This window comes from Mirounga angustirostris, unplaced genomic scaffold (assembly GCF_029215605.1).
Source record: "Mirounga angustirostris isolate CCGP_5_RB_7025 unplaced genomic scaffold, mMirAng1.0.hap1 SCAF_14, whole genome shotgun sequence".
In the NCBI taxonomy this organism is placed as follows: Eukaryota; Metazoa; Chordata; class Mammalia; order Carnivora; family Phocidae; genus Mirounga; species Mirounga angustirostris.
The window spans coordinates 80,942,316-80,961,474 of NW_026991722.1; the positions used below are offsets into that span (position 1 = coordinate 80,942,316).

Consider the following 19,159-nt stretch of genomic DNA (forward strand, 5'->3'; position numbering starts at 1 on the left):
GCCACAGTGGCCTTTAAATGTGGCTATTTAAACTTAAATTCATTACATTACATTACAAATTTAGTTCTTCCATCACACCACCCACATTTCAAGGGCTCGGGAACCCTATGTGGTGGGTGGTTATTGTACTGGACCATACAGAATAGAACAGTTCCATCTTCATAAAACGTTCTACTGGACGGTGCTGGTCCCCAGGGGGAGGTACAGGTGGAATTCATCCCCACCCTTAATATATACTTCCTTTTTATTATGTACATGTATTACTAAAAACACATAAAAATTTAACAAGTTACAAACCTGGAAATCCAATGTAACTCATGTGTTAATAACTATATATGAAAATCCACACACATTATAGATGTATAATATGTATATATACATATATTGAATACTTTATATGTATATACATTATACTTTTTTTTTTAAGATTTTATTTATTTATTTGACAGAGAGAGACACAGTGAGAGAGGGAACACAAGCAGGAGGAGTGGTAGAGAGAGAGCAGGCTTCCTGCTGTGCAGGAAGCCAGATGCGGGGCTCGATCCCAGGACCCCAGGACCACGACCTGAGCCGAAGGCAGACCCCTAATGACTGAGCCACCCAGGCGCCTCCATTATACATATGTATATATGTATATATTATATATGTATATATTATACATATATGTATGTTATACATACATTACACATTTATACATATATATTATGTATATTGTATGTATATATGTATATTGTATATGTACAGACATATATTATGGATATATATGTATATTGTATTATGTATTATATATGTATGTTTTATATATTTTATATAACATGCATAAATAGAAATAAGTTTGGATCTTACATGGATGGGTAGATACATGTCATCTACAAGATAAATTATTGATACTACACCAAAATGATGGTTAGAATATTCTTTTCTTCTTTACGCTCATCTGTTTCCTCTAACAAGCACCTATGACTTCATAAATAATAAATGTCATTTATGACACAGAACACAGAGACTTATAAAGGCTCCGAATAACGTATGAATTAAGAAAGGTGTTATTATCCCGTTCACTAATTTGTTGTTCTGAAGCTTCCTTTCATTTGCATGGATTATGAGCACACTCCACATGTCTACAGTGGTTTTCATCCAAGGAATCTGCTGTGTCCTCACCCCCAGAATAAAGGTCTGTGGACTGCTGATTCCTAGCAGTGCGAGAGGGCCCAAGTTCATGGACAGAATGAGGATGGCCGAACAGATAAACAAACTGTGGTCTTTCCCTGCAATGGAATATTAACTCAATCATACAAAGGAATGAAGTGTTCACACCTGCTCCAACATGGATGAGCCTTGAAAACATGATGCTAAGTGAAAGAAGCCGGTCACACAAGCCACGTGTTTCATGAGTCCATTGACCCGACACATCCAGAAGAGGCAAAAGCAGACAGGCAGAACACAGACTGGCAGTTGCCAGGGAGCCATGAAGAGAAGAGGGAGTCACTGCTCAGTGGCAACGGGATTTCCATTTGGGGTGATGAGAATGTTCTGGAACTAGACAGAGGCAGTGGTTGCACAACACCGTGAACGTACCAAATGCCACTGAGTCGTAAGGTTGAAAATGGTTGTTCTGTACTTTCACCTCAATTAAAAAAAAAAACAAAACAAGCAAGCATGAGGCTTGGCATTAATTTCCTTCTGTGGCTCACAGGGACTCTCCTGTAACCCTGTTTAGCAGCAAGCTTCTAGCAGCGACTCCCTCTCTGACACACAGTGCCTGGTGTGTACGTGTGTGTTGAGAGAGCCGCAGAAGCACGTTAGGACCCGTGAAGCAGGCATGCCTTTGTAGACAAAAGGAAGAGGCACAAACATGCAGTTCACGAAGGGTCAAGGTGAGGGCGCGGGGGAGGGGGGAGGGGGGAGGGGGGAGGGGAGCGCTTCTTACGCACAGTAGACCAGGAGCTCGGTGGTCACCTTTCGCCGTCTCCCAGTGCGCATGTTCGTGGCCAAACAGGTGTAGTTTCCTTGGAGGTTTTGTGACATCAGCAGCAGAGTGAAGTAGCTGACTGTCAGGTTGTTTCCAAAGGGCTCGGTGCTGGAATCTGGGGCCCGAAACTGCCATTCAACCATTGGGGGAGGCCAGGAGCTACTGCTGCAGCTGAAGTCCACCTGGGAGCCCTTGGCCGCATAGACGGTGCCATTGGGGAGCTTGCCGGTGCTGGAGATATTGACCTCAACCTCACAGGGGCCGCCTGGGAATGACAGGGGGAATGGAGAAAGCATTAATCCCTTACGAGTTAACTTGAGCTCCTTACCAGATCGAACAGACACAGAAATGAGCAGGAAGCAGCCAGTGAGGATGACAATATCTGTCAAACACTTATTATGTGATAAATGCTATGCCAAGTGCCCCTATGCATTCTAATCCTGAGATAAATGTGGATTGATTGGGGGTGGGGGGCTCAAGCCTTCTAGAAAAGGGAAAAAAGCAAATCACTCCTTTTCAGACACGCTGGTGAGTGGATCGGCTACCTGTGCATTAACAGAGTGAACACAGCAGACCCGCTTGCAAGGTTGGCCTTGGCTGGTGACCACAGCGTGGATTTCAGGAGGGTTTCTGCCATTCCCAGAGCTGACGAGATCGAGGCTCACTGGGCCTGAACCGTTTGTACAAACAGTGTGGTTTAAGCCGAGCACCTGCTTCCCCTCCAGGAGTCTGGAATTTTGGTATGTGCTCGGCAGAGGGTGCCTATGTGACTAGCCCCCAGTGAAAATCCAGGGTGCTGGGTGTCTAAGGGGCTTCCCAGCAGACAACATTTCACACGTGTCGCCACAACTTGTTCCAGAGGAATTAAGCGTGTCCCATGTGACGCCCCTGGGAAAGGACTCTTGGAGGCTCACTCCTGGTTTTCCTTGGACTTAACCCCATGTGCCTTTTCCCTTTGCTGATTTTGCTTTGTAGCCTCTCGCTGTGATAAATCAAATTACTTGCCGAGTCCTAGGACTTCTCCTAGAGAATCACTGAGCCTCAGGGTGGGCTTGGAGAGTCCTAGCACAATTTCACACTGAAAGACAAGATACATTGGCTCCAGGCCCAACTCGGGACTCCACTCACTAGCTGTGTGACCTTGGGCAGATTACTTAACCTCTCTGAGCCTCCATTTCCACATCTGTAAAATGGGGGCCATGCTAGAACCTGCCGCAGGGGGCTATGGTGATAATTCAGTGAGTATGGTACAGCATTCAGAACAACGTTGGTCACGTTGGAAGCACTTGTTAAGTGCTGGATCTTATCTGCGTCCCCCTGACATTTCTGAACTTCTTTCTCATCTCCAGAAATGACCTCCCACGGCTGGTACCCAGTGCACCCAAGATGCCGCATCTCTTTTGATGAAAGGAATATAACTAATATCTATTTAGACTAAAGCCATTGAGTGTGTTACCTCACCCAGAGACTCCCCCTTTTATTTTTTTTAAGATTTTATTTATTTGAGAGAGAGAGAATGAGCAGGGGGGAGTAGCAGAGGAAGAGGGCGAGGCAGACTCCCTGCTGAGCAGGGAGCCCAAAGTGGGGCTCAATCCCAGGACCCCGAGATCATAACCTAAGCCGAAGGCAGATGCTTAACCTATGAGCCACCCAGGCACCCTGAGACTTCCCCTTTTAAAAAGAAGAATCCAGGAAGGGCAATGCTTGACCAAAAGAATTTAAACAGAAATAGGCTGGTGGGAAAAATTATTCCAGGAAGGAAAAGGCTCTCCCAGAGCCCCTCAAAGTACAGCATCTACTTCACCTATGTCTGAGGCCATTGTATAACTATAGAAATGGTGGATTTCCCGGACAATATTCTTGACAATATGCTTCTCACGTTGGGGCTGGCTCCTAATCGTTGCATGGATCTGCTGGAATCATGTCACCTCCCATAGAGGGTCTGTGGAAAAAATTATGCCATTAGTTTGGGAGGTACCATTTACTGTTGCTGGCTAGCTGGTTAGGTATGCAGACCAGCAGGTAATAGGGCGTGCCCACAGTAGGCAGGCATCCAATGAAGCAGGGGGCATCTCTGTAGTACTAAGAGTCAAAACCCGGGCCGGCAAAGGCAGCGCGTTAGATTAGACAGCCTGGGTCTTGTGAATTGTGGTCTGCAGGGCCACGGTGGCCTGGCATGGACTGTGTGGACCCCCAGAACCTGGCTGGGAGGGGCTTTTGACCACACAATTCTCAGCAAGAAAACAGCGTTGGATACAGGGAATGGATGAGAAGAAACAGGTGGGAGGATTAGAAAAATAAATGAAATGAGAGAACCTTAAAAGCCTCCTGAATTAAGCATTCAGAGGTTACAGCTCACATAAATCCCTTGGGTTGGGTCTGCTTTCTTAATTAAAGCTGATGCCATCTTCTTGATTCCCTGGGCTTCCTCCCCTGCTCTGACTTTACTACCAGAAGGAGGTACCCATTTCCTTCCTTTCCACTGCTCTCTCCACCCACGTGATATATATTCCCAAAGAGAAGCCCACCGGCCCTTTTTTGCTTGCAGGGTGACGGTGGCAATCACTCAGAGAGACAGATGGGAGAGGAGACAAAAATAAAAGAGCAAATAAATAAAAATATAGAGTGGTTACAAAGGTTTGAGGTCTGAGGCCTTGGTTATTGTAGTTTGAATTCTCAGCTCTTTCTTGGATGGATGCCTTAGCCTAGTGGTCATGAGCTTGTACTCTGAATTCACAGACCTTGGTGTAAATCCTACTGCCACTTAGAGAGAGACAACCTTGGACAAGTGCCCATTGCTCTCATTCTCTCTTGTCTTTCCTATGAAATGAAAAGAACAGATATAGGGGTGCCTGGGTGGCTCAGTCGGTTAAGTGTCTGCCTTGGGCTCAGGTCATGATCTCAGGGTCCTGGGATCAAGCCCCGTTTTGGGCTCCCTGCTCATCGAAGAGTCTGCTTCTCCCTCTGCCTCTCCCCCTGCTTGTGCTCTCACGCTCTCTCTCAAAATAAATAAGATCTTTAAAAAAAAAAGTAGAAATGTGTTTTCGCTCTTGTTATATAAGTTTTTATATAACATCCTCGACTTTACCAGTTGGGCCATAACATCTAAAATATTTACCATCTGGCCCTCTACAGAAAAAGTTGGATTCCTGTTCTAGAACAATCTACCAGTGCCACTGCCGTCCTCTTCTCTGCGGACATTCTTGACATAGGAACAAGTTACTTCTTTCCTTCCCCTCCATGGACATAGTTTGGCCAGTCAAGGCTCTCAAAGGGTTGACTTACAACTCAGGGACCCACAAAATGGGAGATTCTCATCTCCGTGTCTTGGGTTCTCTGCCGAAAGGAAAAGTTGTCATCAGGCATTTGCTGTTCATACTAGCATTTTGATTTGAAAATGACCTAAGAATGTACCAGGTAGTCTCTGCTCATCAGTGGGCATACCTATAGTTCTAGAGTGGGATAAGATCCTTGGGGATCTCACAGAGTTTTTTGATATCACTTTTAGAGACTGAACATAGAGACACGTGCAACAACCCCATTGCCTCCCAATTTCCCTAGTGATTGCTGTTTCCGTCCAAAGAGCTGGAACCCCGAGGTCTTCCGCTTCTTATAAGCACCCATCTCTGCTTCAGATGAACTTGGCAAGACTCAAGGTAATCAATCTCCAGGCAAGGATCCTCCATTCTCTGAAGGGAACCAACAATCTTTCTTCAGTGTGCCTGACACACTCTTTCCCCAGGACCTTAGGTTGTGAGGAGGCACATCAGCATCATAGAATGAGGGAAAATAGATGAACCCAATTAGTCAGGGAACATGGGACTTTTCTGAGGCCCCTTCCTGGCCTTTCCTGATGTAACGGCCTCATCACTCACTAGACGGGAGCACTCCCCATCCCCCAAGCCCCAGCTGACTCCAAAGAGATTCTTGGAGGTTGATACAAACCAGCTTCCTCACAGTCCATGTGCCATCCAGCTCAAATGTCCCCTCAGGGGACTTGGGTGGCCTGAGAAAAACAGACACGGGGAGAGTCCGGCACCACGTACCATGAAGTCTGACTGCGGGCCTCCACAGGTTCATCTGCTCACTCAGCTCCCCAGTGCACAAGAGCTGATATCTCTAAAGAAGAACAAAGTCTAGTGGAATGTGTTCAAGTCTGTGCTACCTTGCCCATCCCTCCAGCCTTCCTGCAGGTAAACACACCGCAGTTCTAACCTCCTGCCCACCCTAATTTGGAGGCAGAAGAGGATGGGTAAGTCAATGAAATAAGTAGCCTTGGCAGCCCTGAACTGCTCTGGACTAAAGGATTTCTGTATCCTCAGGGGCAGTGGTCCCAATCTGGAGGACAAGACTCTTCAACTGCACCATTAAATTAACAATATAGTTCAGTCTTGTGTCCTGAGACAAATAACAAAATCACATTGCAGTGCCCATTCCAGGCATATTAAATCCTCCTAGCCCAGAGAAACCTGACTCCCCGGGAGGCAGAGACACCAAATGCCCCCTGATCAGTAGGCAGAGATTCCAAACGGTAAGGAGGGAGAAGTTACTGGCCCATTTACAGCCAGCTCTGTGTCTCTGCAGCACCTCCATCCACTCACACACTCAAAGTCACTTACAGATAACAACTCGTCACATCTCAGAATTTTTTTTCCCTTGCTTCCAAGGCCATGTTCGAACGTTTCCAAACTTTTCTCCTTAAGAGACTAAGTTATCAACCATGTCAGTGAAAAGGCAGGAAAAGCAAGATCTGGACACGCAGAAGGTCCTGTTCAAAAGGCCTGGATGTTAACTGATTGTTGGGAACCTGAGATGCACTTTTCCCACAGGAATCCCATCACCTGTTTAACCAGGTGGTCGAGGTAACGTGAAGCAGGTGCATACCGTGTGCCCAGCTCTGTGCTGAGGGCCATGCACGTTAATCTCGTGAACGTGAGCACTGAGTCTGTGCCTGGGTTGCACGGTTACCGCTAATTCACAGATGATAAAACTGAAGTGAGGGGAGTTCAAGGGACTTCCCCAATGTCACAAGGACAACAGCCAGAAGAACCTGTATTTGAACTCAGGCAGCTGGACCTCAGTGTATGCTCTTAGCCACTCAGCAAGAACATGGCCCTCCCCTCCCAGAAATAGCGGTCGGATCAAACCTAATCCATATTCCAAAATCTTCCCTGCAAAATGAGGGCCGAGTCCCATCTGAGATGTCAAAGCCTCCCCTTCAGCCACTGTCTGAGGAGGAGCAGTAAGGGGCTCCCTGATGCCCGGAGGGGTCTGTGTTTGCCAGGGTGTGTCCTAGAATGGGAGCAAGACCTGAGATTCTGGAGGGCTCTGGTGCATGGGAAACCAGCGGATATCTGTGCTACGGACTGAATGCTTGTATCCCCTCCGAAATTCATGTTGAAACCTAATCCCCAATATGATGGTATTTGGAGGTGGGGCTTTTGGGAGGAGGTGATGAGATCATGAGAGCAGAGTCCTTCCTGCTTCTCTTCCAGAGAAACCCCCCCTTCCTCTCTCTCTCTCTGCCCTCCACCAAGTGAGGACACAATGAGAAGACCTATCTACAAACCAGGAAGTGAGCCTCACCAGACACTGGATCTGCCAGCACCTTGATCTTGGACCTCCCAGCTTCCAGAACTGCCAGAAGTGTTTGTGTGGAAACCACCCAGCCTATGTTACTTCCGTTACAGCAGCCCAAACTAGGTCCGCATCTAGTTTTTACAAACAAGCCTACACCAGTCGAGGACGCCGTAGGTTTCCAAATGAAGAAGTTTCCATAATACAAATCACATCACAGTAACTCAGGGAGCCCCAAGGAGCCATTTGAGTTTAGTGATTCTTTTAAGCTACAAGTTCACGTTCATCATAAAAAGGCCTTGCGTTTATGTCCCTACAGGGCAATAATAAAACTAATCCACCCTCCAGTAAACTTAGCCAATGATTAATCAATGGCAGATAAAGTCATCATAAACTGGAGAGAATGATGATTTAAAAAAAAAAGCAACAAGTTGTAATGCCATCTTACTCTGTGGTCGAAAGAGAAGGCATTTATTGAGGAGACTGCCACGAGGAATTATTAATGACTGGCAGCTGGAGTGAGCTGCCCGTGGGCTCACAGTAGGAACTGAACAGAGCTGGGCAAGGATGGGTGACATTTTTCACACACCCACATTCATTCTTGGCAATTCAGCAGTTCAACTGTGGCATCTCCAAACACAAAACCACTGCACTCCCAAATCCCAAAAGCCTTAAGAGTTGGCAGAAACCTTAGAGACCATCCAAAAATCTAGAAGCGCCCTTGAAGCCTTGCTTTTCTTCATCCTCCACTTCCAATCCACCAGCATGTCTTACTGGTCTGCCTCCAGAATTGTTTCAGAAGCTGTGCATTTTCACCAAGAGCCAGTGCCACCACCCTGGTTCTGGCCACCAACATCTTGTGCCTCCAACTGACTTCCCTATTTTTATCAGTCCTTCCTGAGATCACACACATACATTCTGCGTGTGTCACTGAAATAATGCCACACCCATGCTTAAAGGTCCAGGAGTTTCCTCTGGCACCCACAGCAGCAACAACAAAAATCTCAACTCCTTGCCAGGTGTGTCAGTTTCTTCAGGCTGCCTTTACAAAGTCCCACAAACGAGGTGGCTTAAAACAACAGACATGGATTCTCCCACAGTTCTGGAGGCCAGAAGTCTGAAGTCAACGTGTCGGGAGGGCAGGGGAGAATCCTTCCTTGCTTCTTCCCTGGCTCCTGATGGTGGTCATCAGTCCCTGGCATATCTTGGCTTCCAACTGCAGCCCTCCACTTTCTGCCTCTGTTGTTATACAATATTCTCCTTGTGTGTCTCCAAATTCACAGGTATTTTCCTCTTCTTAGGAGGACGCCAGTCAGTTTGGATTAGGGCCCACACCAATGACCTCATCTTAACTTGATTACGTCTGCATATTTCCCAATAACGTCACATTCAGATACCAGGAGTTAGGACTTGAATATTTTGGGGGGATAAAATTCAACCCATAACACAAGTCCCACCCTCTCATACACTGGGCTCCCACCACACCAGGCTTCTCCCCATCTGCATACACACCACACTCAACTCATCTTGCACTGGATATAGTTCTTCCTGAATTACTCTTATCTCTGCAGAACTGGCTCTTACTCATCAGTCAGCTGAAATGTCACTTCCTCCAAAAGGCTCTCTCTAACCCCCTCTAATTTAAAGTGTTTCAGAGAATGACCCCACCTCGACTCTCTGCAGAGCCCTCATCACTCTCGTATTGCCTGATGCATTCATGTACTTGCTTACTGTCCGTCTTCCCCCACTAGCATGCGAGCTCCATGCAGGCAGGGGCCTGGTCTGTCCTATTCATTCCTGTGGCTCAGTGCCTCGACCAGTGCCCGGCACTGGGCTTTCAATGCGTATATGTTGAATAAAGAAATAAGTAAATTATTTTACAGATGAGGAAACCAGGAAGCAATAGGGATCACGCGTATATTTCTACCAAACAACACACTCTGGATCTAGAAGCTGGATATCCGTCTAAACCAGTAAACAGCACACTTTCTTTGCAAAGGGCTATAGAGTAAATATTTCAGGCTTTGCAGGTCATATGACCCGCATCATTGCCACTCAACTCTGCCAAGATAGCACCAAAGGCAGTCAGAGATCAGATGTAAATGGATGAGTGTGGCTGTGTCCCAATAAAGCCTACTTTACAGGCACTGGAATTTCATATCATCTTTACATGTCACAAATATCATTTGTCTTTGGAGTTTTTTTCAACCATTTAAAAATGTAAAAAATATTCATAGCCTGCAGGCCAGATTTAGCCCACAGATATGGCTAGAGTTTGCCAACCCCTATTCTTTTTTTTTTTTAATTTTATTTATTTATTTGTCAGAGAGAAGGAGAGGGAGGGAGGGAGGGAGAGCACGCAAGCAGGGGGAGCAGGCAGAGGGAGAAGTAGGCTCCCCGCTGAGCAAGGAGCCCGATGCGGGACTTGATCCCAGGAGCCTGGGATCATGACCTGAGCTGAAGGCAGATGCTTAACCGACTGAGCCACCCAGGCGACCGCCAACCCCCATTCTAAATTCATGCATGTATATCCACAGATAAGATACTATTTGAGGAAAGTGTAGCATGTAATGTAATAGTAGCTCACGCCACGCCCTGTAGTGAGCACCACAGCATAAGAGCACTACACCTACAAGGTCTGTAATGTATTATCCCCAATTAACAAATAAGGAAAACTGGGCGCCTGGGTGGCTCAGTTGGTTAAGCCACTGCCTTCGGCTCAGGTCATGATCCTGGAGTCCCTGGATCAAGTCCCGCATTGGGCTCCCTGCTCAGCAGGGAGTCTGCTTCTCCCTCTGACCCTCCCCCCTCTCATGCTCTATCTCATTCTCTCTCTCAAATAAATAAATAAAATCTTTAAAATATATATATATATTAAAAAAAAACAAATAAGGAAAACTAATGCTCTGAGATCTTCAGCTACTTACTCAAGGTGACACAACCTCAGGACTGGAACTCAGGCAGTCCGACTCCACCATGTTATATACTCTGACTCTGGTGCATAATAAAATGGCATTAACAGCAAGGACGATGCTAACAAGCTGGAAGCAATCGCTAACTAATACGCCAGGAGCCATTAACAGCACTTTATCTACATAAACCAGAATCCAGTCGTCACAGCAATCCCAGGACACCAGAATTCTCTTCATCCCCGTTTCACAGATGAGAACATCCAGATGTGAGAGGTCACTGGGCTTGCAGGTAGCAGAGCCCAGGATGAAACCGGGGAATGCCTCCAAGGCCCTCCTCCCACCCAGGGCTCCGAGCGCCTGGCCAGCCGGCCCCAGGGCCCTGCCACCGCACTTACCAGCCACCTGCAGCCACACTCGGAACCGCCGGGTCTCGTTCAGGACCTCCCGGCAGGTGTAGTTGCCCTCATCCCGCGGCCTCAGCGCGGTGATGTGCAGCGAGCTGGCATCTGCCAGAGAGAAGCGCGGCTCAGCCGGCGGGAAGCTGGAATTGTAGGACAGGAGGAAGACAGGCTCCGAGTCATCCCGGTACCAGGTTACCGGGCCCCTTGGTCCCGAGACGTTGCCACAGTGCAGAGTAATGTTCTCGTGAACCTGCCCAATGACCAGAGCCTCCAAACCTGTGCGAGGAAAGGTCAGGCTGTTACTACATTTCTTCGTCTCTGAACACCCTCCCTTGTGCACCGTCCCTCTGCATTAGGATTGAAAGATAAATAAGGGCGCCTGGGTGGCTCAGTTGGTTGAGCGACTGCCTTCGGCTCAGGTCATGATCCTGGAGTCCCGGGATCGAGTCCCGCATCGGGCTCCCTGCTCGGCAGGGAGCCTGCTTCTCCCTCTGACCCTCCTCCCTCTCATGCTCTCTGTCTCTCATTCTCTCTCTCTCAAATAAATAAAATAAAATCTTTTAAAAAGGCGCCTGGGTGGCTCAGTCGGTTGAGCGACTGCCTTCGGCTCAGGTCATGATCCCAGGGTCCTGGGATCGAGTCCCACATCAGGCTCCCTGCTCTGCGGGGAGCCTGCTTCTCCCTCTCCCACTCCCCCTGCTTGTGTTCCCTCTCTGGCTGTGTCTCTCTCTGTCAAAAAAAAAAAATCTTTTAAAAAAACAAACAAACAGGGCGCCTGGGTGGCTCAGTTGGTTAAGCGACTGCCTTCGGCTCAGGTCATGATCCTGGAGTCCCGGGATCGAGTCCCGCATCGGGCTCCCTGCTCGGCGGGGAGTCTGCTTCGTCCTCTGACCCTATCTCCTCTCAGGTGTTCTCTCTCTCTCATTCTCTCTCTCTCAAATAAATAAATAAAATCTTAAAAAAAAATTAAAAATTAAAAATTAAAAAAAAAAAGAAAGAAATCAGGTGTGTGTTTTTAAACACTCTGCGGATGTTAATGAACCTGCCGTACGTAAATGGCAATCGCAGAGAGAGCCCCAACCCCCCCCTCCCCGCACTATCCGTGCCCTTCACCGCGGGACGGCTCTGCGCTACGACCCGGACGCTCCGCGGGGTCACGTGGCTTGCTCTGGCCAATGAGATGTCAGCAAACGGGATGCGCACAGAGGCTTCCGCAGCGCGCGCGTAATAACTGGGCTTGCTCACGCTCGCCTCCTGCCATCACCTGGAGCAGGGCGTGCCCACGTTAGGTCCCGGGAGGAGGATGAAAGCTACATGTGCAGAGCCCAGGTGTCTCAATCGTCTGAGCTGAGGTCGTTCCCGAGCAGCCCTCAGCCACCGGGTGGACGCCCGGACACGAGGGTGAGCCCGGGCAAGATCAGCAGAGCTGACTGACCCCAGCCCTTGAGCTATAATAAGTACTTACGGCCATTTTGTGATTGTTATGCAGCACTAAAGTGGCAATAAATAACCGATACAGAACCCAAGTGGTTTTATTTGCCTGGAAATCCAGAAGGGATGCAAGGAAGGGGGCCTGGGCTTTGTTCCCACCTTCCTACTGCTGGCTCTCGCCATCTCAGGTGTAAACGATCCTGGAAGTCAAAGCGCTCTCGCCGCTCCAACTTTGGGCATGCCCTGTGTTAGGCACTGGGGAGCCAGTGATGGGCAAAACAGAGAGAGACTTCCAGGATCTCACAGTCTAGTGGGGAAAACAGACAATAAACTAGCAATTATGATCCAGGGTGATAAATATCATGACACGGCCTCAGAGAAGGGGCTCCCAAGTCCAGCTGGGGTGACTGCCGGGGAAGGCTTCCTGCAGCAGGCCACACTGAGATATGATGGACAGGTAGGAATTAGCCAGGTAGACGGGAAGATGGGGTTCCCAGCAGAGGGAACAACATGTTCAAAAGCCCAGATAAGCAGCAGTGGACTCACCGCTTTTAGAAGTGCCAATGATCAGGTCCCACCCCAGAACATTTAAATCAGATAAATCACCTATCTAGGGGTGGAGGCAGAAGGTAGCGCTGCATTTTAACAAGCCCTCCAGGTGATTCTGATGCTTACTCATGACTGACAGGTGTGAAGGGCGACTGATCTGGCACAGACTGTCACCAGGTAACAAGAAGCAAATGCAGCCCATTTGCTGAGAAGTGTCAAAACTTTCCAGCCCCCTGCACAATCAGTGTCCAAATACAAAGAGGCCACAGGCCCAGGACTAATCGGCAGAACCTGTAAGGAGTCTTCTACTCGTGCTGTCACACTCAGGAGATGAGAAAGGTGTGATGCCAAGAAGGAAAGTGGGCTAACTCCAAGTCCTACAGTAAGAAAGTAGCAGGGTGGGACCAGAAGCTAGATTTCTTGCTATCCTCCAAAATGTTCTCGTTCCACCACATCAGAAGTTTTCAAAGTATGTGAATACACTGGGTTTTGCAAAAAGTGGTGTTTCATTACAAAATAAGTTGCCTTTGACAACCATACAGGGACAATTGGGTATCTGTGTACAAAAGAATGAGGTTGGACCCCTTACCTCACATCATATATAAAAATTAACTCAAAATGGACCACAGATCTAAATGTAAGAGCTAAAACTATAAAATGCTTAGAAAAAAAAGAATAAATCTTTGTCACTTTGGGTTAAGCGATGGTTTCTCAGGACCCCAAAAACACAAGTGAGAAAAGAAAAATGGCTAAATTGGATTTTGTCAAAATAAAAATTTTTGTGCATCCAAAGACACCATCAAGAAAGTGAGAAGACAACCAACAGACTGTGAGAAAAATGTTTGCAAATCACCTATCTGATGAGGGGTTTGTATCCAGAACATATGAAGAACTCTCACAACTCAACAATAAAAAGATAAATAATACCATTTAAAAATGGGCTAAGGATCTGAATAGACATTTCTCCAGAAAGATATACAGAAGGCCGATAAGCACACGAGCAGATGCTCATCATTAGTCACCAGGGCAATGCAAATCAAAACCACAAGAGGACACCTACTACTTCATACTCACTAGAGTGGCTAAAATCAAAGACCATAGCAAATGAACAAATACTGGCAAAGATGCAGAGAAGCTGGAATCCTTACACGTTGCTGGTAGGATTTTTAAATGGGGCAGCTACTTTGGAAAACAGCGTGGCACTTCCTCACAAGGTTAAAGTCACGGTATGACTCAGCAATTCCACTCCGAGGTGTAGATCCAGGAGAAATGAAAACGTATGTCTACACAGACTTTACATGTGCGTTCAGAGCAGCATTATTCATTATTGCCAAAAGATGGAAACAACCCAAATGCCCACTAGCTGATGAATGGATAAATAATATGTGGTATATCCATCCAGGGGGAATATTATTTGGCCATAAAAAGGAATGGAGTGCATACTACAGCATGGATGAATCCTGACATTATAGTAAGTGAAACAAGGCAGTCCTAAAAGACTGCATAGTGTATGATTCCATTTACCTGAAATGTGCAAAATAGGCAAATCTGTGGAAATAGAAAGTAGATTAGCAGTTGTCTAGGGCTGGGGAAAGTGGGTTGTCTGAGGCAAAGGAGGTAGTGAGGAGTGACTGCTAATAGTCAAGCATACCGCTCTTTTTTGTTGCGGGGGGGAGTGATGAAAATATTCCGGACTGAATTAGTGGTGACAGTTGTACAATCTTGTGAATATATACTAAAAACCACCGAATTATATACTTTAAAAGGGTGAATTTTATGGTATGTAAATTATATCTCAATAAAGCAGTAAAAAAATAAATAAACTGCCATCTGCCTCTGAAAATCCTTCCCTATTATAAAGGAAAGAGTAACAGTGATCCGTCTTTGGCCTTTTGTCTGGTTGGAAGGGGTTCCATTTGAAAGACTGGAAGCCAGCCTGGAGCCACGGGACCTTCCAGCTCTCTCCTCATCTTGGCCACACCACTCCCAAATCCCAGGACAACATGGAAAAAAAAAAAAAAAAAAAGAACCAAAAAACTCTAAGCCACTCACTGGAAGGCAGACAATGTCATCTAATGCTAGAGATTCCAAAACAGCAAGACAGGCTTCTGAACAATCACTTTGAAAAGCAGGTGAGAATTATTTTTAAACAATTAGGCCTGAGAACCCAAGTTCTCAGTGGCAATGCCCACAGAAGAGAGAAGATGAACTGTAGAATTACAGATGCAGCGTGTGTTCATGAGACCTACAGACCTGCCCCTTCTCAGCTCCCTGGCAAATGAATAAAGAACTTGGAAAAGCCCTGGCAGAAGTCTAGTTCTGGAACTTGAGCTAACATTGTCTTCTCCTCCAAGGAGTAGAAAGACACAATCACAAAAGAAACCATTTTAAGGCATTTCACTCCTCCTGGCTTTGCTCACTCCATTCTTTTTAGCCACTGAAGCTAAAGGTGACCTTGGAGGTCATTTCGTCCTGAGATGTGGCAGTCCTGAGGGGCTGGGTTCAAGATGAGGCAGGCAGAGCCCCGGCTCAGTGGAAAAGAATACGGTCATCAGTTAGTGACGTCTGTCTGACATGGACACACAGGGGCGGTCCTTGAGGGTGCATCCCGTGCGCCCTCATTTCACAGATGAGAAAACTGAGGTTCAGAAAGCTTAAGTGATTTCCTTAAAGTCCCCCTCAAGTCGCTGGGAGATCTGGGACTGCCACTGAGGTCTTTAATCCTTGGGATCTCAGGGATTTATTCTGGTCTCCCGATCAGACAGGATGAGACAATAAGACATCATAACAGTTTGTGTTACTAGAAGTTGTCCACATGGTATCCACAGGGTCTGCGAATGCCTCCCCCCTTACCTTAAATTCAGAATATGGACCTAAGGAGGGAACAATATAAACAACCATTTCCCAATGCTGCCCTCATATTATCATTCACAGAGTTGAGATTGTACCCAAACACTTATTTTTTTTCCTACCAACCTTTTTCCCAAGAATGACCCGGGATTTATAAGCTGAGGTGACAGTGCAGGCATGAACATTGTCAGGAGTGAAATGACAATTTTTTTTCCCCCTGAGATAACTCCCAATTTGAAAAACAAACAACAAAAATACACCAAGCTGGGGGCGCCTGGGTGGCTCAGTTGGTTAAGCGTCTGCCTTCAGCTCAGGTCATGATCCCAGGGTCCTGGGATCGAGTCCCGCATCGGGCTCCCTGCTCAGCGGAGAGCCTGCTTCTCCCTCTCCCTCTGCCTGCCTCTCTGCCTACTTGTGCTCTCTCTCTGTCAAATAAATAGATAAAATCTTTTAAAAAAAAAAAAAATACACCAAGCTGGGGAAGCCCCCTGGCACTACCCACGAAGGTGAACTTGGCCTGGGTATCAAAATGGCTGGGCACGGCATGGAGGCAGTGTCCCTGTGTGGTGAGCCGCAGCCGGGCTAAAAGCTGGTTCATTCCAGAATGATGACTTCCACCCAGGGTTCTGATGTCCCAAGGCCATTGATGTTCACAGCGCAGTAAACACTGCAGACAGCCAGAGGGAAGGGAACAATCACCTTTTTTTTTTTTTAAAGGTTTTTATTTATTTATTTGACAGAGAGAGCGAGAAAGCACAAGCAGGGAGAACAGTAGAGGGAGAGGGAGAAGCAGGCTCCCCGCTAAGCAGGGAGCCCAATGCGGGGCTTGATCCCAGGACCCTGAGATCATGACCTGAGCCGAAGGCAGACGCTTAATGACTGAGCCACCCAGAGCCAAAGGCAGATGCTTAACGACTGAGCCACCCAGGCGCCCCGGCAACTATCACCTTTAACTTCTGGAGCGAGCAAGCCGGAGACTGTCCTCTCCGCCTCCCCGTAGCATAGTGTTCACTAAGTCAAATACCAGCAGGGGCCAGCAGGTACGGTCCATAACTGAAGAGGGTCAGGGGTAAGTACTACAACAGGAGAGGCAAAACAAATTTGGGGTCACATGCCCTAGGTAGAAGGGGGCCACCGCTGTTCAGTTCCAGGTGGAAAAGCCCTGTGCTGCCAGATCATCAGATTTTTCCAGATAAACTGGAAACCTAGATTATGGGAAATGTTACTGCCTTTAAATGATTGCTAAAAACAAAACAAAAAATCTTAGGAGAGCCTAAGGGTTAGGAACTTTTGGCACTTGCTGCTAGGAAGCTCGGGGGGGGGGGCAATTCCTGCAGGAACCGATCAGCAGTGTGTGTGGGCATGGGTAACACAGAAAATAACACTCCAAGTATTCTGGCAAGGTACACCACCTGCTGGCCCCATCTCCTTTCCCTCTACCTGAGTCCTCGCTCTCACTGCTCGTCACCCTGCCCTGCACACAAAACACACATTCGCTGGTGCATTAAAGTCAAAAATGCTTTTTCAATATTTTTATATCCTATATATTTTTGTAAGCAACCCTGTAAACTAATTGTTAGGAGGGAGAGCACAGGTGAAGCATTTAAGACCTTCTGCCAAGTGGAAGATGTCAAGTGGAAGAGGTCATGTCAAGTGGAAGGGCAAATTTTCTGAAAGTCTGAAATAACTTCAAAATAAAAAGGTTTTGTTTTGTGTTTCTTTAAGGCGAAGGACGGAAGGCACGGTTTTGAACGTGCTAGTCCGAACAGGTCGGCTTGCAAGGGGTGTGTAGGGAAATCCACAGGTTACAAGTATAAAGCGAGTTCAACCTTGGGCAGGGGAAGGAGAGAAAAATAAAGGAGCCTGGAGTTTGAGCCCCAGCGCAGCAGGTAAAACCAGAACGCAGATTTACATCCGACGCTTAAAAAAACAAAAAGCAAAAAACCAACCAACAAAAAAGCCACAACAAAAACCACTTTCTCCCCTACACGTGCCTCTCCAATTTCCCCATCTTCAAATTCCCCAGTTCTCCCATCCCCTCTCCGCAGGCCCTCTGCAGCCTCGCTGGCTGCCCACTCCAAGCGACTAGGGCTATCTTGCCCTCCATCAGGCGCCCGGGAAAATTCCTTCCTGCAAAGAGAGCCGAGCTGCGAGCGAGCAGGAAACTCAAGACCCTCCCGGGGAGGCTGCGGAGCCGCGGCTACAAACGGCTCCCGCGGAGTCGGAGGGCATTGGGTCCCTGGCTCTCCCCTTTGCCTGGCGAAACTCAACTTTTCCCTCCGGATCGCGGCCCCTTACCTGCGGCGACCCAGCGGGCCAGCAGCACCCCGAGGCAGACAAGGACCTGCGGCGGGGACGCCCGGACGCCCGCGGCCATCTCACCCCAGACGCCGGCAGGGGCTCCTCAGGAAACGCAGGCTCCGGCTGGGTGGGCGTGCGCCCCTCCCCTCCCCAGGGCCCCGGCCCCTGGGGTACTGAGCGCTCCTCCCAGGTCGTCGGAACGACAGAGGAGCCCGACTCTCCGCAGCCCCCAGGAAGGATGCTTGGGCTGAGCCCGAGGTCCGCGGGTGGGAGCCGCGCCGGACTCCCGGCGCGATTCTGTCTCCGGAGCGCCCGGCCCGGGGTGGGAGGGCGCACCCCGCCCTCTGCGCCCGCCACCCACTCCCGCTCGCGGAAAACAACAGGAGCGGGACTCCCTCCCGCCTCCCATCCAGGCGGGAGCCCGACTTCCTCTACCTTGGCCGGGGAGGAGGGCTTTATGCAAAGGGCGCGCGCCCGGGCGCGCGGAGCAGAGTCCAGCCCGGCCGGGGGTGGAGCGCGGAGGCCGGTCCCTCCCGAGCCCACTCGGCCCGGGACGGCAGCCCGGAGTCGCGGCGACAGCTGGGCCGGGCAGAGTCCTGCAGCTGCCGCCGGACGGCACCCCCGCCCCGGCTCGCCGGCTGCTTCCCCTCCCGGGCGCTCCGGCTGCAGCACCCGGAGGCGCGTGGCCAGCCGGAGGGGCGGGCTGCCAAGCCGCAGAATTCGGGGTCCCCTCGGCGTCCCAGCTTAGCTCTTGCAGGGTTCTCCCGTGCTTTCCCGTGCTCAGGGCGGACGCCAGGGCCGCCATGGCTGTCTTCTTCTACCCTTTGCAGGACGAAGAAGGCAAGTCTGGAGCAGGAGAAAATGATGCCTTAGACCCCCAGCCAAAAGCGGCTGTGAGCTAGCTGAGACCACACAGCAAGATCGAGAACCCAGGGGTCAGCAGAACTCGGTTCTCAGAGCTTTCTGTACCCCGCGCCCCGCCTCACGGCAACCCCATCCAGTCTGATTCCCAGAGAGCTGCCATCCCTCTTCCCTGCCACATCCTCACTCCATCCTGTCCTAGGAAAAACAAGGTTACCATATCCTCAGGAAAAGCTGATACTTGAAACGGCCCTAGGTGGAACTTCCTTTAAAAAAAAAAAAAAAATTGCAATTAAGGGTGTTTG

At 48.6% G+C, this 19,159-nt stretch overlaps 1 protein-coding gene across 4 annotated transcripts in view; it reads right to left on the minus strand.

Annotated features, from left to right (window-relative positions):
* Positions 1-18,813, minus strand: part of VSIG10 (V-set and immunoglobulin domain containing 10) — a 32,946-nt gene extending 14,133 nt beyond the window's left edge. For 3 of the 4 annotated variants that reach the window (XM_064578463.1, XM_064578461.1, XM_064578462.1), the window contains exons 1-3: positions 18,429-18,813; positions 10,857-11,138; positions 1,935-2,237 (exon numbers count right to left, since the gene is read on the minus strand). In XM_064578463.1, the coding sequence (XP_064434533.1) occupies positions 1,935-2,237; positions 10,857-11,138; positions 18,429-18,798 (955 nt within the window). In that variant the 5' untranslated portion in view covers positions 18,799-18,813. The other variant, XM_045887544.3, reaches the window with a different exon arrangement.
* Between the last annotated feature and the right edge of the window lie 346 nt (positions 18,814-19,159).